The sequence below is a fragment of the Trichoderma camerunense genome, assembly GCF_050948025.1.
Source record: "Trichoderma camerunense strain CBS 138272 chromosome Unknown V8C40scaffold_7, whole genome shotgun sequence".
NCBI classification, from domain to species: domain Eukaryota; kingdom Fungi; phylum Ascomycota; class Sordariomycetes; order Hypocreales; family Hypocreaceae; genus Trichoderma; species Trichoderma camerunense.
Window position 1 is genome coordinate 360,879 of NW_028145363.1, and position 16,157 is coordinate 377,035.

Sequence of the window (16,157 nt, forward strand, 5' to 3'; positions counted from 1 at the left end):
GAGTGGCTGTTCGTGCTAGTATCACGTTGGGTAATTCATCGACATCGGCACTGGAGATGATCAGAGGGATAGCTGGCCGAAATGCACGGTGCAAGCGAAGATCGTGGCGAGCAGAGAGAAGTAAGGATTGGGCGGCATGGAGGGGTTGTGGTGGAGGAGAGGTCTTATTTGGCGACCAGCCAGAGAGACAGGGTCCAAACGGCATCCGTTTAAATCATATACATAAGATCCTCTCATGAGAACCATCCGTCAATCGTTTGTTTGGGCTCTCTTCCCCCCCCACAGCCGTCCATCTTGGCCCCCAGGCCTGAACGAGGTTGGGAACACACCACCCAAGCAAGGGGCGTGTGGGATTGTCCAAAGCGCGAAGCTAATCGCAACCTCGCCTGGACACTCTGTACCGTACATGTACGAGTAGTCGCCGTTATTCCCCTAATGCTGCTACGACTCAAGAGCTGTTGTGCCGTCGCTCCCGTGGACAGACGATTGTGATGGGGGTACAAGCCAGCTTTGGGCTTAGGATTTGGTTGATGGGAGGAGCAGTAGATGACATCTAGACGGGGTCGAGGCCTTGGCGCTCATCTCCACCTCTAAACCCACACATTCCCTATCCTAGCGTCGGCCAGCCAGTCCCTGCAGAGAGACGTGGAGGTACTCCCCGGTACAAGAAGCCTGGTCGGTAGGGGTCAAGCTGCTGCTCGTTACTCGTACCGAGTTGGAGCTGCGAGTGCTGGGGGAGGGACGTGCCGCACCCCTGCACTGCACCTCTGCTTCTCGTCGTGGTGTCTTTTGTCTCTTCTCACTTCTCAGGAGACCCCGCCTAGCTGGACAATTCCAGCTTCTTAATAGTGCTAGAGTCAAGCACCAAGCATCCGTTCCAGAGCTGACCCTTGCGAGTCTGGCCTGGGAGCTGAGGCTGGACTGCTGGCTAGTTGCGTCCAGGGAACGAGATCCAACGCCGGCCTCTGGTGAGAAGAGCATGAGCATGGGTTGCAGGACCTTGACGCCCAGTGTGCTTCGGGAATGTGGCACGCTATATGGGGAAGCCATTGCTGACGCCATCTTCTGGCCCGTCAACGTGCAACGCGGTGTCTGGGAGAGGCGTGACGGTGCGAGCAGGCACAAGCAGTAGGCCGTTTGTCCACCTCTGGCCTCCCCCAAGTCCCCTCAACCCCCCCGCTAGACTCTGCGGCGAACAAGCATCAGAAAGGTTGCTTCCGACATAGCGTCCTGTATCATGATATCATTGCTGGCAAGCCCAGGGTGTGTCAGGTAGCTGGACATGATTTGTGGACGGGGGGTGCGGGCCAACGTCCCCGCCGCAGTTTTGCTTTGCAGCCCTACTCGCATTTTGGCTCGTTGTTTAAGCAGCCAGCGCGCATAATCGTCGTCGTCGTCGGCGGCGGAAATGCTTCCTTGTCATGTCCTCTCGCATGTCTCCTCACACTCTCTCGGAAGCCATTCGCCATTGCCGTTGTGTGTGTGTACGAGTAGGTGTAAGTGTGTGTGTGTGTGTGCCCTTTAGGCAGGGACACAGGCAAGGCCGGTCGATGTCTGGTTGAAGCGGCGGCGCATCGTTTCAGGCCCAGACCGACAGATTGATGGCCTTTGATGGGATTTGATTAGCTTATTAGCGGCTGGCTTATTTTTGCCCTTTTTCCTTCTTCTGGCCGCGTGTGGCTGTTGCTGGCGTAACGATTTCAGCCAAGCCGAGTCGAGATGCTTCTGTCGTAGCACCTAACTGATGGCACTACTGAGGGACAGGGATTGATGCCCGTCGTCCTTTGTCCGGCGCTGCTGCATGGCTCGATATCTGCACTCGTACTCATCCTGCTCGTGCCGTATGCTGTTTCGAGATATGTATACCAACAGCCGTAAGCTGTGTTCGTACGAGTACTTCGTATACTCCGGAGAGCTATCATTAGGCCATCGTCGCCGAGAAATGGCCAACCCGAGCCATGGCTGAATTGAGTGCCCTGTCATGGCACTAGACGGCTCCTCTAGAGCTCGGAGCTAAATCAATAGCGACCCAGTAATCGGCAGCAATCCCTGGCAGGTCGTGGCGTGATGAGTTGACGAGAAAGAATCATGGCCGTCTCGTCGTTTATTCCTTTCATTCTCTGGTCTGTCGAGGTCAAAGGTAAGCCCCCTCCTCGGAAGGATTGAGAATTGGAGATGGGGGTTTTCACAAGGCTGCTCAGTCACTGCCTCAGGCTGTCCGAGTACATAGCCGTCAGTACAGTACGAGAACTCACGCAGTGGAGGAATCTACATACTGTGCCAGGTATTCCGTGTACCTGCTAACTTGTAGGTACCTCAGAAGCAACTGCAGGAAAGCAGCATTAGCACGAGATTTGGCGCTTCAGGGCATTGAACTTAACCGTAAATCCGTACATTAGTACTGTCTCCTCCGTACATGTAGGTACAGCTCGGGTTTATGTGGCAGCAGCAGCAGCAGCTCGCCTTCCATTTGATAAAGCTCAGTGTCGTGCCTGTAGCAGTTGGTCCAAGAGATTCTCGTAGGTCCACCAGTGCTCGTAACATCCTCCAGTTGCAAGGCCTTCTTCGAGCACTCATACACGTACACGCATGCAGTCGCATATCTACTCACATTACACGCCTCTGCTCATACGAGACAACTCCCGCGTTGCTAATTGGCCTAGTTGGCTGATATGATAAGAACATAATCTGCTCGTTCCAGCGCCTGCAATCGCTCTGTACAGACATGTACGCCCAGCAGTTGACACTATCGTCGTGGCCTCTCTTCCACAGGCGCTAGCCAGGGGCCCAGTAAGTTGGGTCTCTCCCCTCTCATATTACCGCCGGGCCAAAGTCATAAACAGGCTGGTCTCCGGGCTACGGAGCTTCTCGTTGCCGCCAACCAGAGGGTCCAGGACGATCAGAGCGTTGCATCGCTCACACGGAAAGGTTAGTGATTTGGTTTAATTTGTACCTGGAGGTCAAGCAAGTGCGGCGCATGCGGGATGATGATCAAGCAGCCTCCCCGAAATGCAATATCAGCAGCATACTGTACCCGTGCCTGGAGGCTGTGTTACCAGTGTCTTGGTTTTCTGATTATTCTTCTGGAGATTTGAACTACTCGTACATCGTCAGCGACTTTGCCAACACTGACATGCACTATCTACCTAGGTCGTGATTCCATCGTCTCTTACGCACCGCGTACATATGTACATGTACACCACGTCACAGCCTGTCCTCGAGCGTGATCAAAACTACCGTGCACGAAATGAGAGCGTATCCGTACGAGGTCACAGATCCGTACCAGACTGGAGCCCCTGAGCTGAGCCTCCCCGGTCCACGCTGGCTTCCACGAGGAACACTCCAGTCTGTAGATCATTATCTTATCAGCCGCCTCAACAAAGCCCCATGAGCCCACTGTACTCGGACATACAGGCAAATCCTACAATACGCACGCCTGTGCCCATTCAAAGCTAACAGACGAGATCGAGCGGAGAAGGGCCATCAGGAGACCTGGTGCTGCTTGTGCTAAATCAAGACGGTACGCTCCGAGCAAAACCCCCACGAGGCGTGGGGCTGACTGATCTGTGTTGGCCGCTCGGAAGTCGCAGCTGTTCTGCAAACGAGGAGATTGGCCAATGCTGAACCCTGTCCAGAGAAGCAGCGAATACGGTTTCTCCGTTTAAGAGACGACAGCCCAGACCCCGGTCCAATCCAGGCACGATAACAGCCGTCTCCACGACTACATGGACTTATACTGTATACTAATCTGGACGCTGGGAGGAGGAAGAGGAGCCTTCTCTTATTGGTAACTGAGCTGAGGACACAGCCCAACACGATGGAAGAGCTTACTATTCGTACGTATTTAACACGGAATACCTGTGGATAACATCGTGCTGTTGGCAGCAGTATCACACCGGCCCGACGTTGCTCGCTATGTGTTGTACAGGACTGGTCGATGTCTTACTCTCGCTGCTTCAGTAGAGTAGACAGCATGTCCTACGAGCAATTCGAGGTCAGAGAACCTTTGAAAGATCTTGCCATTGGGAGTTGTTGCCACGCGTCCATGAATCATCCGTATAAGCCGCTCATCCCAAACGGCACGGCTGAGACAACTTCTCCGGACGACTAAACGACGCCCCTCCCAAGTGAACCGTGCCTCAAGATTCACCAGCGAGTTTAACTAGCGACTGTTTAGAAGCGGGCGCAACGGACCGTGTAGAGACGCTAACGGCTGAAGCCATCATCTGGTCCCCGCAGTCATCAGCTTCCTGACGGTGATCGTGTTAGTGCTGTGGCCTGGGTACTCCGTACTAATCCCACGGAGAGAGCCTCGAAACTCGCAAGGTGCTGCTATTTCGTACTAGTTACTAATACGACCTGGCTGCTGCAACGAATTCCGGCACGCCCAACGGAACCAGCCAGCCTTTGACGCCAATTCTCTCCCCAGCTTACAGATTTAGCCTCTATTCTCCACGCTCGCTCGACCAGTAGACGGCTGCATTACCGAGCTCCAAGGTCAGCAACGCTGGCAACGAAGGATATGTCACGCCATGAGGTGGACAGCTGCCGCCTGCCAGCCGCAGTATGTTGTTGAGGAGTAAGGAAAAGCAAAGATAGATGTTGAAACGAAAGCCGCAGCATACCGGTAGGTGTCAATACGAAGGAGTGCAAGTGACAGGTTATCAATCACATCCCATACAACCTTGTGGTATGTACTGTACTCGTATGTAGGAGTGTTGCGTGCTTATCTAGTATGCTGCTCCGAACTCCTTCGTACATAACATGATACTGGACTGTTGACTCCTTGTCGGGCTTCCCGGAATGGATACCTTTTCCGTGAAGACTTGGCTATGCCGAATCCACCTCTCAGACGAGCTTCTTACGGTCACATGAGACGATTCCCCGATATTGCCCTACGGGTAAATAGACCTGTAAGTACTGTCTATGTATGTCAATTCTCGTCCCGACTCAATGCCCTTGAAAAAGCCACGATGGAGGGGCACTTCGAGTGGCCAGATTAGGAGAAGATGACTCGGGCTTTTTTTGGCCTCGACTCTTGTACACTACTCGTACTCATATGCTGCCATGCCATATACTAAGTGATCACTAACGGACATTAGCATGCTTTGAATCTCCACTCATGAAAAGATACTCAAACTAGCGTTACCAGCAGTGCTAATTTCAACACGCACAAGGCCTAATGATCGACGCTCCCTTGACACGATGTTCCCCTTTTCAACTTGCCACTGATAAAATAAAGCTAAACAAGAACACTTTGGCTGGAGATACGGAGTACTGCTTCAGTCGATTAGTGTGGGCTAGACAGATCCTTCTACTAGCCAGCTGTATGCCGGGCTTTCGCTCTGTCTTTTCTCCTTCTCGACCAAGACACACTCACACTCTCACATGCCGAGAGCCGCATACTCACATTTCACCTTGGTCTCTCTCGAAAATCAGTTGTGGCCAAAGGACGCTATAGGACTTTGTATGGTGACACAGGCATTCTTGAACCTCCCCGCATTCGAGGAAACATTTCGAGACACGGCTTCGATGGCACAAAGAGAGCATTGAAACCTCCGTCCCCTGTGTAACCATCTGGCCCCAGAAAACAATGCCGAAAGACCGCCCTTGCGCTTCAATAGGCTTAGGCCTGCCATGAGGCTGGCAATTGGGATTTGAATACGTGACATTGTCCCAGGCGGCTAAGTGGGCTTTGGTACGGAGATTTACCTGGGGGTACATGGACACGAAAAAAGAACTGGACTTGATCTTCCACGCCGGGCTCTTGGTTTTTAGCAATCGCTAGTAACCCTGACCTTGGCACCCGATGGTGGCATCTAGCCTCTGGGTCTAAATCTGCTAAGAGGATCCGTCTGCTGTCTTGTTCCCCTTCCAGAGAAGCGGTAATCGAGTGACCGCAGAGTGCTGGCATTCATGTGACTTGCTAGGGGCAGCTTTATGCGCCAGCGCTATTACCAGACGATGCTAAGATGAAGAGTGAAAAGGTGAAAAGAGACGAATTCGCAATTTACAACCCCCTTAGCATTGCGAGTAGTATAATGGCGGCGTCCAGTAGTGGCCACGCCGTTGTGATTGATCAACTCGGGCGCAGTTTTTCGATTCCAGCTGCCCACTCACTGTTCATGAGGCAGTACATGGTCAATGGTAGCCCCATCATCCATCCTGGTGGGGGGAGAGAGGAATCTCACAGCCTTCTTTTTTTTTTTTTAATCCTCGTAATGATAGATTTGGGGTAAAAAAGTCAATCTCAAGCCCGGCTGCCCAGCAGAGCCCAATGTCTCCTCCTTTGGGCAATTGAGCGGCCAGTCTAGACTCACCGACGATATTTGAGTTTGAACGGCGGATAAACACCATGCGGACCGTCCTCGCGCCGCACCGCTCAGCCCATGCCAAATCTTTGGTGGCAAGAAAATCAATTCCAAGAAAAGTTCGGGGAACGGCGTGGCGGCCATAGCTTCAAAGGAAGCAAGCAAACCGGCTAGGCTGGCGCTTACACCAGCACTTTGACGGCTCGGCCAATGCCAGGCGTTGGGAGTGGCAGGCTAAAAAGCTGTTCAAGGTTGCTCAGCAAGGCACTTGCAACCTGGTGATTTTGAGTCTACGGATTCCGGGAGTGGGAGTGTACATTGTTGGATGCGTTCGCATACGGCAAGCTGCAGGTATCTACTATATTTCTGGACGATGGCTGATTGCATCCTTCACGAACCGGCTATCATCTCTCAGTTTTGTCAAAAAGCTCTGACACATCCGGGGCGACGGCATGTGAAGTCTCCCCTGTACTGTATGGTACTGTTACAGGACATGTTTTCAATGTTGCTCTGAAAGGTTGCTCGCATAGCGCTTATATGCCCGTATACTGTACATGTAGACTCCTTGCGTACGTGGTCAGCAAACCATGCCTTCACATCTGCCAAGCAGGCCATTGTTTAAACCTTGAGACATACATTACATACCTGATGCCTGCGTCGACGCCCTACTGACATGGAGCCGCGGACCGTCTAATAGCCCGAGGCCATGGGAAGACATCGTATTGAAACGACTGCCATTGATCCTTCAAAGGAACTTATCCTCCGACAAAAAGACCTACCCAGTCTGTCTTTGCACTCTATTTTTTTCAAGCTTGCCCTCGTCGTATGACCTTGTTTCTCCCCTCCCTTTCCCCGACGATGCCTTTCCCAATGGGTATTATCCTACGACGTTCTCCAAAAAAACGCATATACCAAAAAAAAAAATTGGTAGTATTAAAATTCTATGCGGCAAAGTCCGCAATCGCACGCTAAAGCGAGGCTCTAGATCGTGGCGGACCATCGTATGCCATGCCCTGATTCAGGACTCACACGGGATTTCCTCGTTCCCATGAGGCGGCCCTTACTCGTGATTTCTGATGCCAAGCCCAAGCCAATCCGTTCATCACATCTCAAGAAGCCGAATAAGCGGATGGATGGCATCGCAGCACGTCATCGCATACAGGGAGGAGGGAAGACGTCCAATCTAATCTCGACAGAGCATCTTGTTAGTTGTTTTGCTTCATCTCGCATGACATGATACGTGGGAGCGAAACTAGGCTAGCATCGGGACACGCCTGTCATGGTGACTGACCACACAGAGCACAGATAGAGAGAAAAGAAGAAAAGGGGTAGATTAAAAAAATGCGGTGAGGAGATGGATGTATCAAGCCAGCGCGGTTCGTTCATGCTCATGACGATGGACAAGGCACTAAAAATCACGGCTGTGAAGCTCAGGTGGTAGGGCGGCGGTTTCAGGACATTTCGTTGGCCGAGCCTCTCCCGTCTTTTTTTATTTTTCTCCTCCCTCGCAGTCTCACTCTTTGCTAGCAGTTATGACTCGTACCTGTCTGTACCTCCGAAGTAGAGTAGCACTGCTAAAGGGAAAATACAGTACAGTGTTTGGTTTTCCAAGGGACCAAGACAAGACAGATTATGGTCATGGGCTTTATTCGATGGGACATGAACCCACTCCCCACCCAACATCAGATCCGCTGTCCCTCCAACGAAACGGCGAGGCGTGACCGAGAAGAAAGAAAATAGCGGTATCTTGCCGCCGAGGAGCTTCTATTCTTGTTCGAGATGACGTCGATATCAGCGTCCAGCAGATGCCATGTTGCCGTGTGGGATTTTGGGGGTTCTGGCACTAAGACCGGAGCTGAAGTTTTTTGTGGGCGTCATCTTTTGTTCTCCATAGCATCTAATGTACGGTCATGGATCCCTTACAGCTCACATCGGTAGGTACTGTACAGATTGCAGCAATCGGCCGGGGAGAAGAATTTTTTTTTACACGCTTGGCAAGCCGGTGGGAATGCTGTGTAACCACCTCGATATTGTTCTCAAGGGCTGTTTCAGCCTCGAAATTTGTCAAAATTGAAAAGCTGGGGGCGGGGGGGCCAAAGATCGGGAACTCCTTGCCGAACCGGTCAGGGCAGAGAGCAAGGAGCCGTGATATCCACGTCGTACCGTATGGAAGGGAGATTTTCTCTCTTTTTTTTTTTTTACTCCTTGTGTATCTCCGAGCCGTCTATCCATCTCTGTTTTCGACTTGGCCGACGCAAGCAGCCCCTTCGGCACGGGCTGAGCGCTGATTTTCCCATCTGTCATTGCCTAGTCTCCGTCTTAGCGGATGATCTTTTCTCTGCTGGCGTGTCTTTTTTGGTGAGGCTGATCAAAGGGTCTGGCGCGGCAGAGCATGCAGGCCGAGCGGGACATGGAACGACAAATTCGCTGTGTGCGATTTATTACGTACGTGTATCGTGTGCCGCATGTTGCCTTTTGAGAAAATCGACAGATTTGATTTGCATTCCCTTACGTTACAAGGCAACTTTGCAGGTCGGGCTGCTCGGAGAATTACCACATCGATTTCTTCTTCCCCAGACTTTTAAGCAGGTAAAACAAAGTTAGATATGGAGCACAACGTGGGGTCATTTGCATCTGTCATTGAATTACATCCCCCCATATGCACGCAGTATGCCTGGACTCCGAAAAGACCAAGCAGAAACGATTAGAAGAAATAAGGCCAAACGGGAAAAGGGTGTGCCTGTGAGATTGTGCCTTAGCCCACCATCCGGAAAGTGGGGGAGTGAGAGGAGGGAATGAAACAGTCCGAGCTAGGGGTCTCTCTCTCTCTCTTTTGCCGCTGGCCATGATGCCGGTTTGGCCTGGCCCGGCTTTGGGCTTTGGTGGTTGATGGCTGACTGACCCCCAACTCTGGAGCCCAGCAGACCAACCTCCGCCATGTATGTATCGGATCGTATTTCGTGCGTGGCCATGATGATTCCATGCATGCCGTAGCGCTGGCGTGCTGTGCTCGTGCGTGTCTCTCTCTGTCAACCCCCCTCCCCCTCCAGCGGTGCGGCTGGGATTCGACGATACACAAGGCTTCGCTGCCACACATATTGGGCCGCTATCAAAGCCATGTCTCAGTTTCGCTCTCCGCGTGTGTCCGGGGTTCGGCTCTCGTGTGGTGTTGGAGAAAATAGGATGGCAGATGGGAAGCAAAGAGAGAGGGGAGGGGGGGTACCGAAATCCTGCATCTGGCAAATCACCGTCGTTACCCATGCCTGCAAGGCAAGTGAAGGGCCATTTTGCTCTTCTTCCCCCGCTTTCTTGGGTCGAACGATGTGGTTGCTTGGTGATGGGCATTGGGCGGGCGATTCGGTTCTGAAACACCACACCAGCACGCGGATTCTGGTGGCCTGTTCCCCCCCTCCGACTCAGACATACCGGACGCTGCTCATTGTACGGCTACAGATGCGATGCTAGACACACTTGACAAGTCAGGCTCGAGGCTCCGCAGTGGTATAGTGTGCTGTAACATTACCTCATCTCTTGGCCCGGAGCGCGCATCTTCTTGCGACGGGCTGCGAGGAAGCAATGCCCGAGATGCTTCCGTTCCAACCCGGCGGGCCAAGCGAAACGTCCCGTTCAAGGGTCCCTATTTTTTCCTCTCTCTTCCTCTCATTTTCTCTCCTCCTCCCGTAGCCCTGCTCTTTGTTCTCGTTACGCCTTCTCGCTTGAGGTGTGGATGGTCCGGGATGCCTGTTAGAGCACAGTTCCCGCTGCTCTTTCGACCAGGGTTCCGGGACGAAGTTTAGCGAATGAGGTTATGGCTTATTTTTTTCTTCCTTGTCGGGGTATGTCGCTGGATCGCCAGTGCTGTATATGAAAAGAGACATTTGATAATTTCTTTCTCGGCAGTCTCTCTTCCGAAGGGACTGTGCCAAGAAGATGCCGTTTGCAGGTAATTAAGATCGCGAGTCAAGTTGTGTTATCGTACGAGTTTGGTGGCAACGTTGAAAATTGGAGCTGAGAAGATCAGCCAACGACACGTTGTAGTATAGGTGGGCGAACTTTGTAGATCAATCTTCTTCAGACCGCGTCGGCCAGTCTCTTGAGTTTGTAGGGTTTGAAAGCAAAGGCGCCATCAAGCATGCAAACAAACTCATTACCCTTCACATTAGACTCACAAAACTGTAAATTTCAAAGGACCTTTTTTCAAACTACCTAAATCGAATTATCTGGCTCTATCTAGCCATTTGCGCGCAATATGATTCCCGATTTCCATTCCCATATCCCATATCCCATTCCTTAGCAGCTCTCGTGGCCGAACGTGTTGAGTTTACTCGTACATACAAAAGATTAGTTAGTGTCATTATTAATTCTCCTTACCCTTCCGATTGCGCCGTCGGAACAGATTTCCCAGCGTCGTAGCAGGTGTGTTGGCGATCTTCTTGCCCTCAGATGGGACATTCTCCACGGGCGAGATCGGCGCGGCTTGCTCAACTAGGGTGTTGGGGCGAGCGTGGGCAGTCGAAGGTCGACGAGCGCTGACATCGTACCGCTGAAGAGAGAACCGGTGAACATCGTCGAGAAAGGTCTGCTGTGGCATGTGCTCCTCAGATATGCTGTCCTCGTAGTCGCGGTCTTGGCCGGTGGCAACGTCGCGTCTAGTATTAGTCGTGTTTGCACGGCTTCTTCCCTCAACTACCGGCAGGATGGTCGCCTTGTTACCTTGAGCTCTGTGTAACGCGAAGCTGCTCACGTTCACCGAGGTGTTTGGCTTTCTCTCCATGACTCTTTGGACTGTAGGCTGTAGAGGAGTATGGAGCCGTTGGGTACCTCGGTCTGGCAGTGGAGGAGTCCGAAGCTGCTGTGTGCCCCTATCTGGCAGTGGAGGAGCGCGGTGTTGCTGCGTGCTCTGTTGCTGTGTGCTCTTGTCTCGTCGGCGAAGCATCAGTGTAGCCTGAGCAGGTGCTGTAAAGACTGGTGCTACCGGCAACTGTGGGAGCTTGGGAGGAAGTACAAATGGTTTTGCCGCCTCTGGATGCTTTTCCAAGAACGCCTTTTCATAAGGACCGACCCCGAAGAACTCGTCCAAATCGCTCAGAGTAGGAGAGGGTTGTTTTCGTTGCTGAGACGGAGAGCCATTACTTAGTGAAGCAGCACCATATAGTTCATTCATAGAGCGAGCAGATCTTGGTTCCGCGCGCTGGGCTGCGTAGCTTGTTTGTTTGCTTGGACCAGGCTTGGATGGAGTGATAACGGCTGAAATGGAACTGCTTGAGTTGGAGCTATCAGATAGATTTCGTGGGATTCGAATAATGTCCGTATTCTTATCAGCCTCATAAAGGAGAGATCCAGGCAGAGGCACAAAGCCAGATTCGTAAGACTTGATTTTCTCATGGAACTTCTGAGGAGCTCCGCTCACCAAGTTGCTCCCCTTGCCTGTATATATGAACGGCTGGATGCTTTCAAGAATATCGGGATTCGTCTTGGACTTCGAAGGTGGCTCATGTAAACCATGCTTTGGCTTCGCGATAGAGGGCTTCTTGGATAGATTAAGGGGGGCTGGCTGAAGCTCTGGTTCCATGTACTCGTTGGTGTTCCAAATATCAGCCGACGAGGCTTGAATCTCGGCGCTCTGCTTCCTCTCCACTAACTGAACTTGGCGGGCATCTTCAACACAGAGGCGGCCGCCTGACTGGCTAAGGATACCCTGCACCATCTCTTCTGTGGTGGCTCTCGATCTTTGTTCAGCTGAGATGGGGAAATGCGTCAGCGAGGAGCGATCGGACGACACTGAGTTGAACGAGGCACAGCTGTAGCTAAATGGAATACCAGGGCGCACAGGTGATGCTTCATTTGGCGCCTTAAGCTGCTCAGGGTGATGGCGAGCTGTCTGGGGAGTCTTGGGAGCATCCTCAGCTTCCTTGCTGCTGCTGTCTCCAAGAAAGACGGCAGTTCTAGCGCTATCATCCGAATAGATGGACGATGTTTCAAAAGTGTCATCACTGAGCTGCGGTGTCGTATTCTCAATACTGTCTCCTTCATCACGCACGGATTCTGTGACTTCTTCAGTTATGGGTGAAACGGGATCAAGCCATGCGCCTCGTTGACAGATTGGTGGCGGCCATAGATGTCGGTCGTCGGAGTACAAGTCTTCTTCTTCACTTACGCCAGTAGATGTGGATGTCACTGTTGATGTAGGAGCCGCATCTTCAGCCTTGTGAATCTTCGATACACTATTTCTCATATTAGTACGTTATTTCAACTTGGCGAGAATTCAAACTTGTAGGCTCAACTCACCAGCTTTGCCTCACATATTCAGAAGCGAAATGGCCCAAGACTGGGCTTTCCTGACCAGAAGCCTGCACAACTCTATGGGCCTGCGGCCTGCCTAAAATCCGGTTTGCCTTTTCCGACTCCACGGATACCAAGGGCATCAGAGAGGAAGTCATGTTATCAAGATTCAAAGACAGCCGAGGCGGTTTAGCAGGCACCGATGTCTTTCCCTTGACAGTCTCCACGGAGTCGGCATCCGAATCATGTCCCTGGCCAAGGGGCTCCAAATCCATGGGCTTTTTCTCTTCATCGCCAGTACCGAGGGAAAACCGACGTCTGATGGCTGCTGGAAGCTTAGGCAGCACGAGGAACTCTTCCCAGCGAGGACCCCAGAGCCAAACTTTCCTAGGAGGAGGAAGTTCACAAGGGCGCTTCTCCTTTTTGGCGTTGGCTTCCTCTACAAGATAAAGCCTTGTGTATTCCATGTTGGATAGCCGTGGTTGGCACATGCTGTATCTGACTTCAGGTTTGCTCAGCGATGCTTGTTCTTGAGCGGCAGTACCATCTTGCTTTCTCATGGCGCTGGCTCTGTCTACTGACTGCGTAGAAGGGGCTCGCTGAGTATACAGGCTATGCTGGCTGTTTCGGATACTTGCTTCAGGGAAGGATGCCGTACGGAGATAGAAGCTATCTCGAACTTGACCTTGAGCGGCTTTGGGGCGAGTAGGCGGCGGCGGCGGCGGCGGCTTCGCCAGCTTGGTGGTCGACTTGGCTTTCTCACCAGCCAGAACTGAGGCAATCTGAGGAAACTTTTGCATTTCTGGATGGGACCGCATCCGTTGAAGGAGGTTGAGACTGGTTCTTGTGATTGTTGCCTTCATCGACTCAGGAATGTCTGGTGTAGGGGGAACCGGCGGGATGTCATCATCTTCCCTCTTCTTTCTCGCCTGCAATTGCTTCTTCTTGGTTGGCAGTAGCTTTTGCTTTGTCTCCAACAATTTCTGCTTGGCCGGCAAAGACTTCTGTCTCGTTGGCAACGCCTTTTGCTTCATCGGCAGCTTCTTTTTCAACTTTTTGCTGGGGTCAAAAGTCTTGACGTCAACCTTTTCTCCTTTGACAACAGTTTCGCCGCCAGCATCATACTAAAACTTGCGGCGATTTTTCTGCTTGGGGAGGAGAAGTCCGAGTTGGGCCTTTTCTCGCGAATTAAGATTCAAGTCTTTTGCTAGCGGATGCTGGTCAAAAGCCGTTTTTGACAGAGTAGAGGTGTTTTTGACTCTCAACTTTGGTGCAGATGAGTCGTCAAAAGCAAATGCTGCTCCGTCGGTTTTAGAAGGAGAGACTTCTCGCCCTGGGAGACCTTTCAGCAAAGGGTTGGGAACAGGGGGCGCCGATGCCACGAATTCTGGCGAAATAGATCTTCCAGAACCAGCCTGGCTTTCCACCTCACGGGGGCTCTGGGGAGAACCTTTGAGAATGGATTTGACCATAACCACGGAGTTTGGGGTAAAGGAAGGACGGCGAGGTCCTGATCCTGATCTTCGACGGGAGGATTCTTTCTCTGCTAGCTGGAGGACATTGAAGCAGAGCGACTCGATTGTCTTAAACTCCTCAATGTATTGGGCAAATGCTTTGTACGCCGTCTCATACCTTGGCAGGCTGCACCAGATAAACAGCTTCTCTTGTATCATGGCTTGCTGTTTGTCGCTCGACGGGTTGTCTCCCAAGAGATGGTAGAGGACCGTGAAGCGGATGCAGTCAAGAAGAGAGTCAGTGCATGGAACAAGACTAATGTCGTCTGAGTTTTTCAAAAGGTCATGAGCTGGGAAGAGAGCATTCACAACTGCCATAATCTCAACAGAAGGCTTTCTGGTGACTTTCGCTTGCTTCAACTCTTCAACAACCATCTGAAAGGAGGTTAGCAGTAGAAAAAATGTGGTGCAGCCTTTGGGAGATACTCACCGATGCTCTGAATCCCATGTAAAACTGGTTAAACTTCTCCGTGGCCTTTCTGTTCAGCTCTTGGACCATTGCCGCTGATCCATAAGCAGGATGGCCGGCTCTGAAAATAAGAGGTGTGTCAGCCACGAGGCGACGGCGCCGAAGCTCGACAGAGTTGAGATCAGCGAGGCCATCGAGTACTTTGTCGGGAACTAAGCCCCCATCCTCGGGTTTCTTGAAGACGTTCAAAGTAAGCTCTCTCAGTTTGTTTCTTGGGTTGCAGGAGGCTTCAGGAGTTTGATGAGAGGAGAGTCGCTTGACGTGCAGCCGTAGAGCCTCTCGCAAGTCGACATCATTATCAAAGCCTCGCTGTCTTTTTTGAACTGTCTGCTCAAAACCAACATGCTGAGGACCACATCCTAACGCCTCCTTGTCGACAAGTTCTTTGAGAGGATCAAGAGCTGTGGTGAGCCACCAGTCCAGGTACTCCTGGGGGGTGAGTGGCATTCCGATGAGCGGTATTAGGAGTCAATGAATTGTGAGTTTTCGAGTAACAGGGAAATCAAATGTAACGAAAGAGTGAGAATATAGAGGAGAAAAAAAGAAGAAAAATACTATGCTGAAACAAAGATGATGTAGAGGTGTTCAAGAGCTGAAAAAAACAAGATTGAAATAGTAGTGTTGAAGATGGTTAGGATAGAGTACTATGAGGTGAAGAAGGTAAAGTAGAAAGTAAAAAATTCCCCCAGCCTCGAGGGGGACCAAGAGGGGGCATGTGCCAGTAGGCAAGGCAAACGCGTTTGGCGGCGGACCGTTCAGATGACACTCACTTTTGGCATGGGAGTGTAAGTGGGCATTTGAGATGGGAGACGGACAAGACTGAAAGTAAGAGCTTGATATTCGTCCATCACGATCACGAGGAGGGAAGATAGAAGACAGAATTTCGGTATATAAAAAGAGGCATGGCTAGAGATCCAATTGGCTTGTTTCAGAGAATCTGATAAGTACTGTTACTTGTAACTATCCCTGGTCGAAGATCGAGGCCAAAGTCTAGATGTCCGATCTAGAGCTGGAGCCCCGAGATCGACTCCATCTTTCCCACCTGGCAAGTGCCAGCCCACATCACGCACGGCCGCAACTGCATGCATCGAGCTGGCCCGTCACGTGTGTGGGCATTCGAGCTGAAGCCCCTCTTTTTGGATTTTGGTCTTTGTTTACAAAGTTGTGAGTTGTGGGTTCGGTTGATGACGCGGCTGCTTGCTGAGTGGGAGACAAAGACGCGTAACGAGCCCTGAAAGAAATATAGACACATGGACGTGGACAAAGCAGCATCGCAGGATATGTAAGAATACAGTAGAACGATGGTGTCTAGCAGGATCATATCTGTACAGCTGCATTAATCAATATATACCACTAATATACTATCTGCAACATGCATGGAATCCCACTATTAATCAATCGATCAAAGACATTGACCCCTGCTATTTGATGACACGCGAATCTACAGGGCCAAGCAAGGGATTTAATTGATGCGTAAAATGCAACGCGCCACAAAGCTTAGGCTGGGGGCCACGCACCAATAATATGCCCACTGGGAGGCCGCCGGTGCCAGAGCCAGCAATTCCAGCAAGCTGTGGGTGC

At 51.5% G+C, this 16,157-nt stretch overlaps 4 protein-coding genes across 4 annotated transcripts; all 4 read right to left on the reverse strand.

The window, feature by feature from the left end:
* Positions 1 to 429: 429 nt before the first annotated feature.
* On the reverse strand, positions 430 to 1,143 carry V8C40DRAFT_201106 (uncharacterized protein). Its single transcript, XM_083211982.1, has one exon. The coding sequence runs from the start codon at positions 1,060 to 1,062 to the stop codon at positions 613 to 615; it is 450 nt and encodes a 149-aa protein (XP_083074082.1). The 5' UTR covers positions 1,063 to 1,143; the 3' UTR covers positions 430 to 612.
* A 7,355-nt stretch (positions 1,144 to 8,498) lies between these two features.
* Positions 8,499 to 10,283, reverse strand: V8C40DRAFT_242367 (uncharacterized protein). The gene is made up of 3 exons (XM_083215201.1): positions 9,835 to 10,283; positions 8,761 to 9,781; positions 8,499 to 8,618 (listed from the first exon to the last, which is right to left on the reverse strand). Exon 2 carries the CDS (start codon positions 9,654 to 9,656, stop codon positions 8,949 to 8,951), a length of 708 nt encoding a protein of 235 aa, XP_083074083.1. The 5' UTR covers positions 9,657 to 9,781; positions 9,835 to 10,283; the 3' UTR covers positions 8,499 to 8,618; positions 8,761 to 8,948.
* Positions 10,284 to 10,668: 385 nt separating this feature from the next.
* V8C40DRAFT_264806 (uncharacterized protein) lies at positions 10,669 to 15,023 on the reverse strand (the record flags this gene model as incomplete). Its single annotated transcript, XM_083219571.1, has 4 exons — positions 10,669 to 12,535; positions 12,600 to 13,652; positions 13,719 to 14,482; positions 14,538 to 15,023. The coding sequence occupies 4 exons, from the start codon at positions 15,021 to 15,023 to the stop codon at positions 10,669 to 10,671; spliced, it is 4,170 nt and encodes a 1,389-aa protein (XP_083074084.1).
* A 424-nt stretch (positions 15,024 to 15,447) lies between these two features.
* V8C40DRAFT_242370 (uncharacterized protein) lies at positions 15,448 to 16,045 on the reverse strand. Its single transcript, XM_083215202.1, has 2 exons — positions 15,965 to 16,045; positions 15,448 to 15,899 (listed from the first exon to the last, which is right to left on the reverse strand). The coding sequence occupies exon 2, from the start codon at positions 15,895 to 15,897 to the stop codon at positions 15,580 to 15,582; it is 318 nt and encodes a 105-aa protein (XP_083074085.1). The 5' UTR covers positions 15,898 to 15,899; positions 15,965 to 16,045; the 3' UTR covers positions 15,448 to 15,579.
* Positions 16,046 to 16,157: the final 112 nt, after the last annotated feature.

What these genes read in the sequence shown, in the direction of transcription:
- V8C40DRAFT_201106 (XM_083211982.1), bottom strand. Translation starts at nt 1,062, where the DNA reads ATGGCGTCAGCAATGGCTTCCCCATATAGCGTGCCACATTCCCGAAGC.
- V8C40DRAFT_242367 (XM_083215201.1), bottom strand. Translation starts at nt 9,656, where the DNA reads ATGCCCATCACCAAGCAACCACATCGTTCGACCCAAGAAAGCGGGGGA.
- V8C40DRAFT_242370 (XM_083215202.1), bottom strand. Translation starts at nt 15,897, where the DNA reads ATGATCCTGCTAGACACCATCGTTCTACTGTATTCTTACATATCCTGC.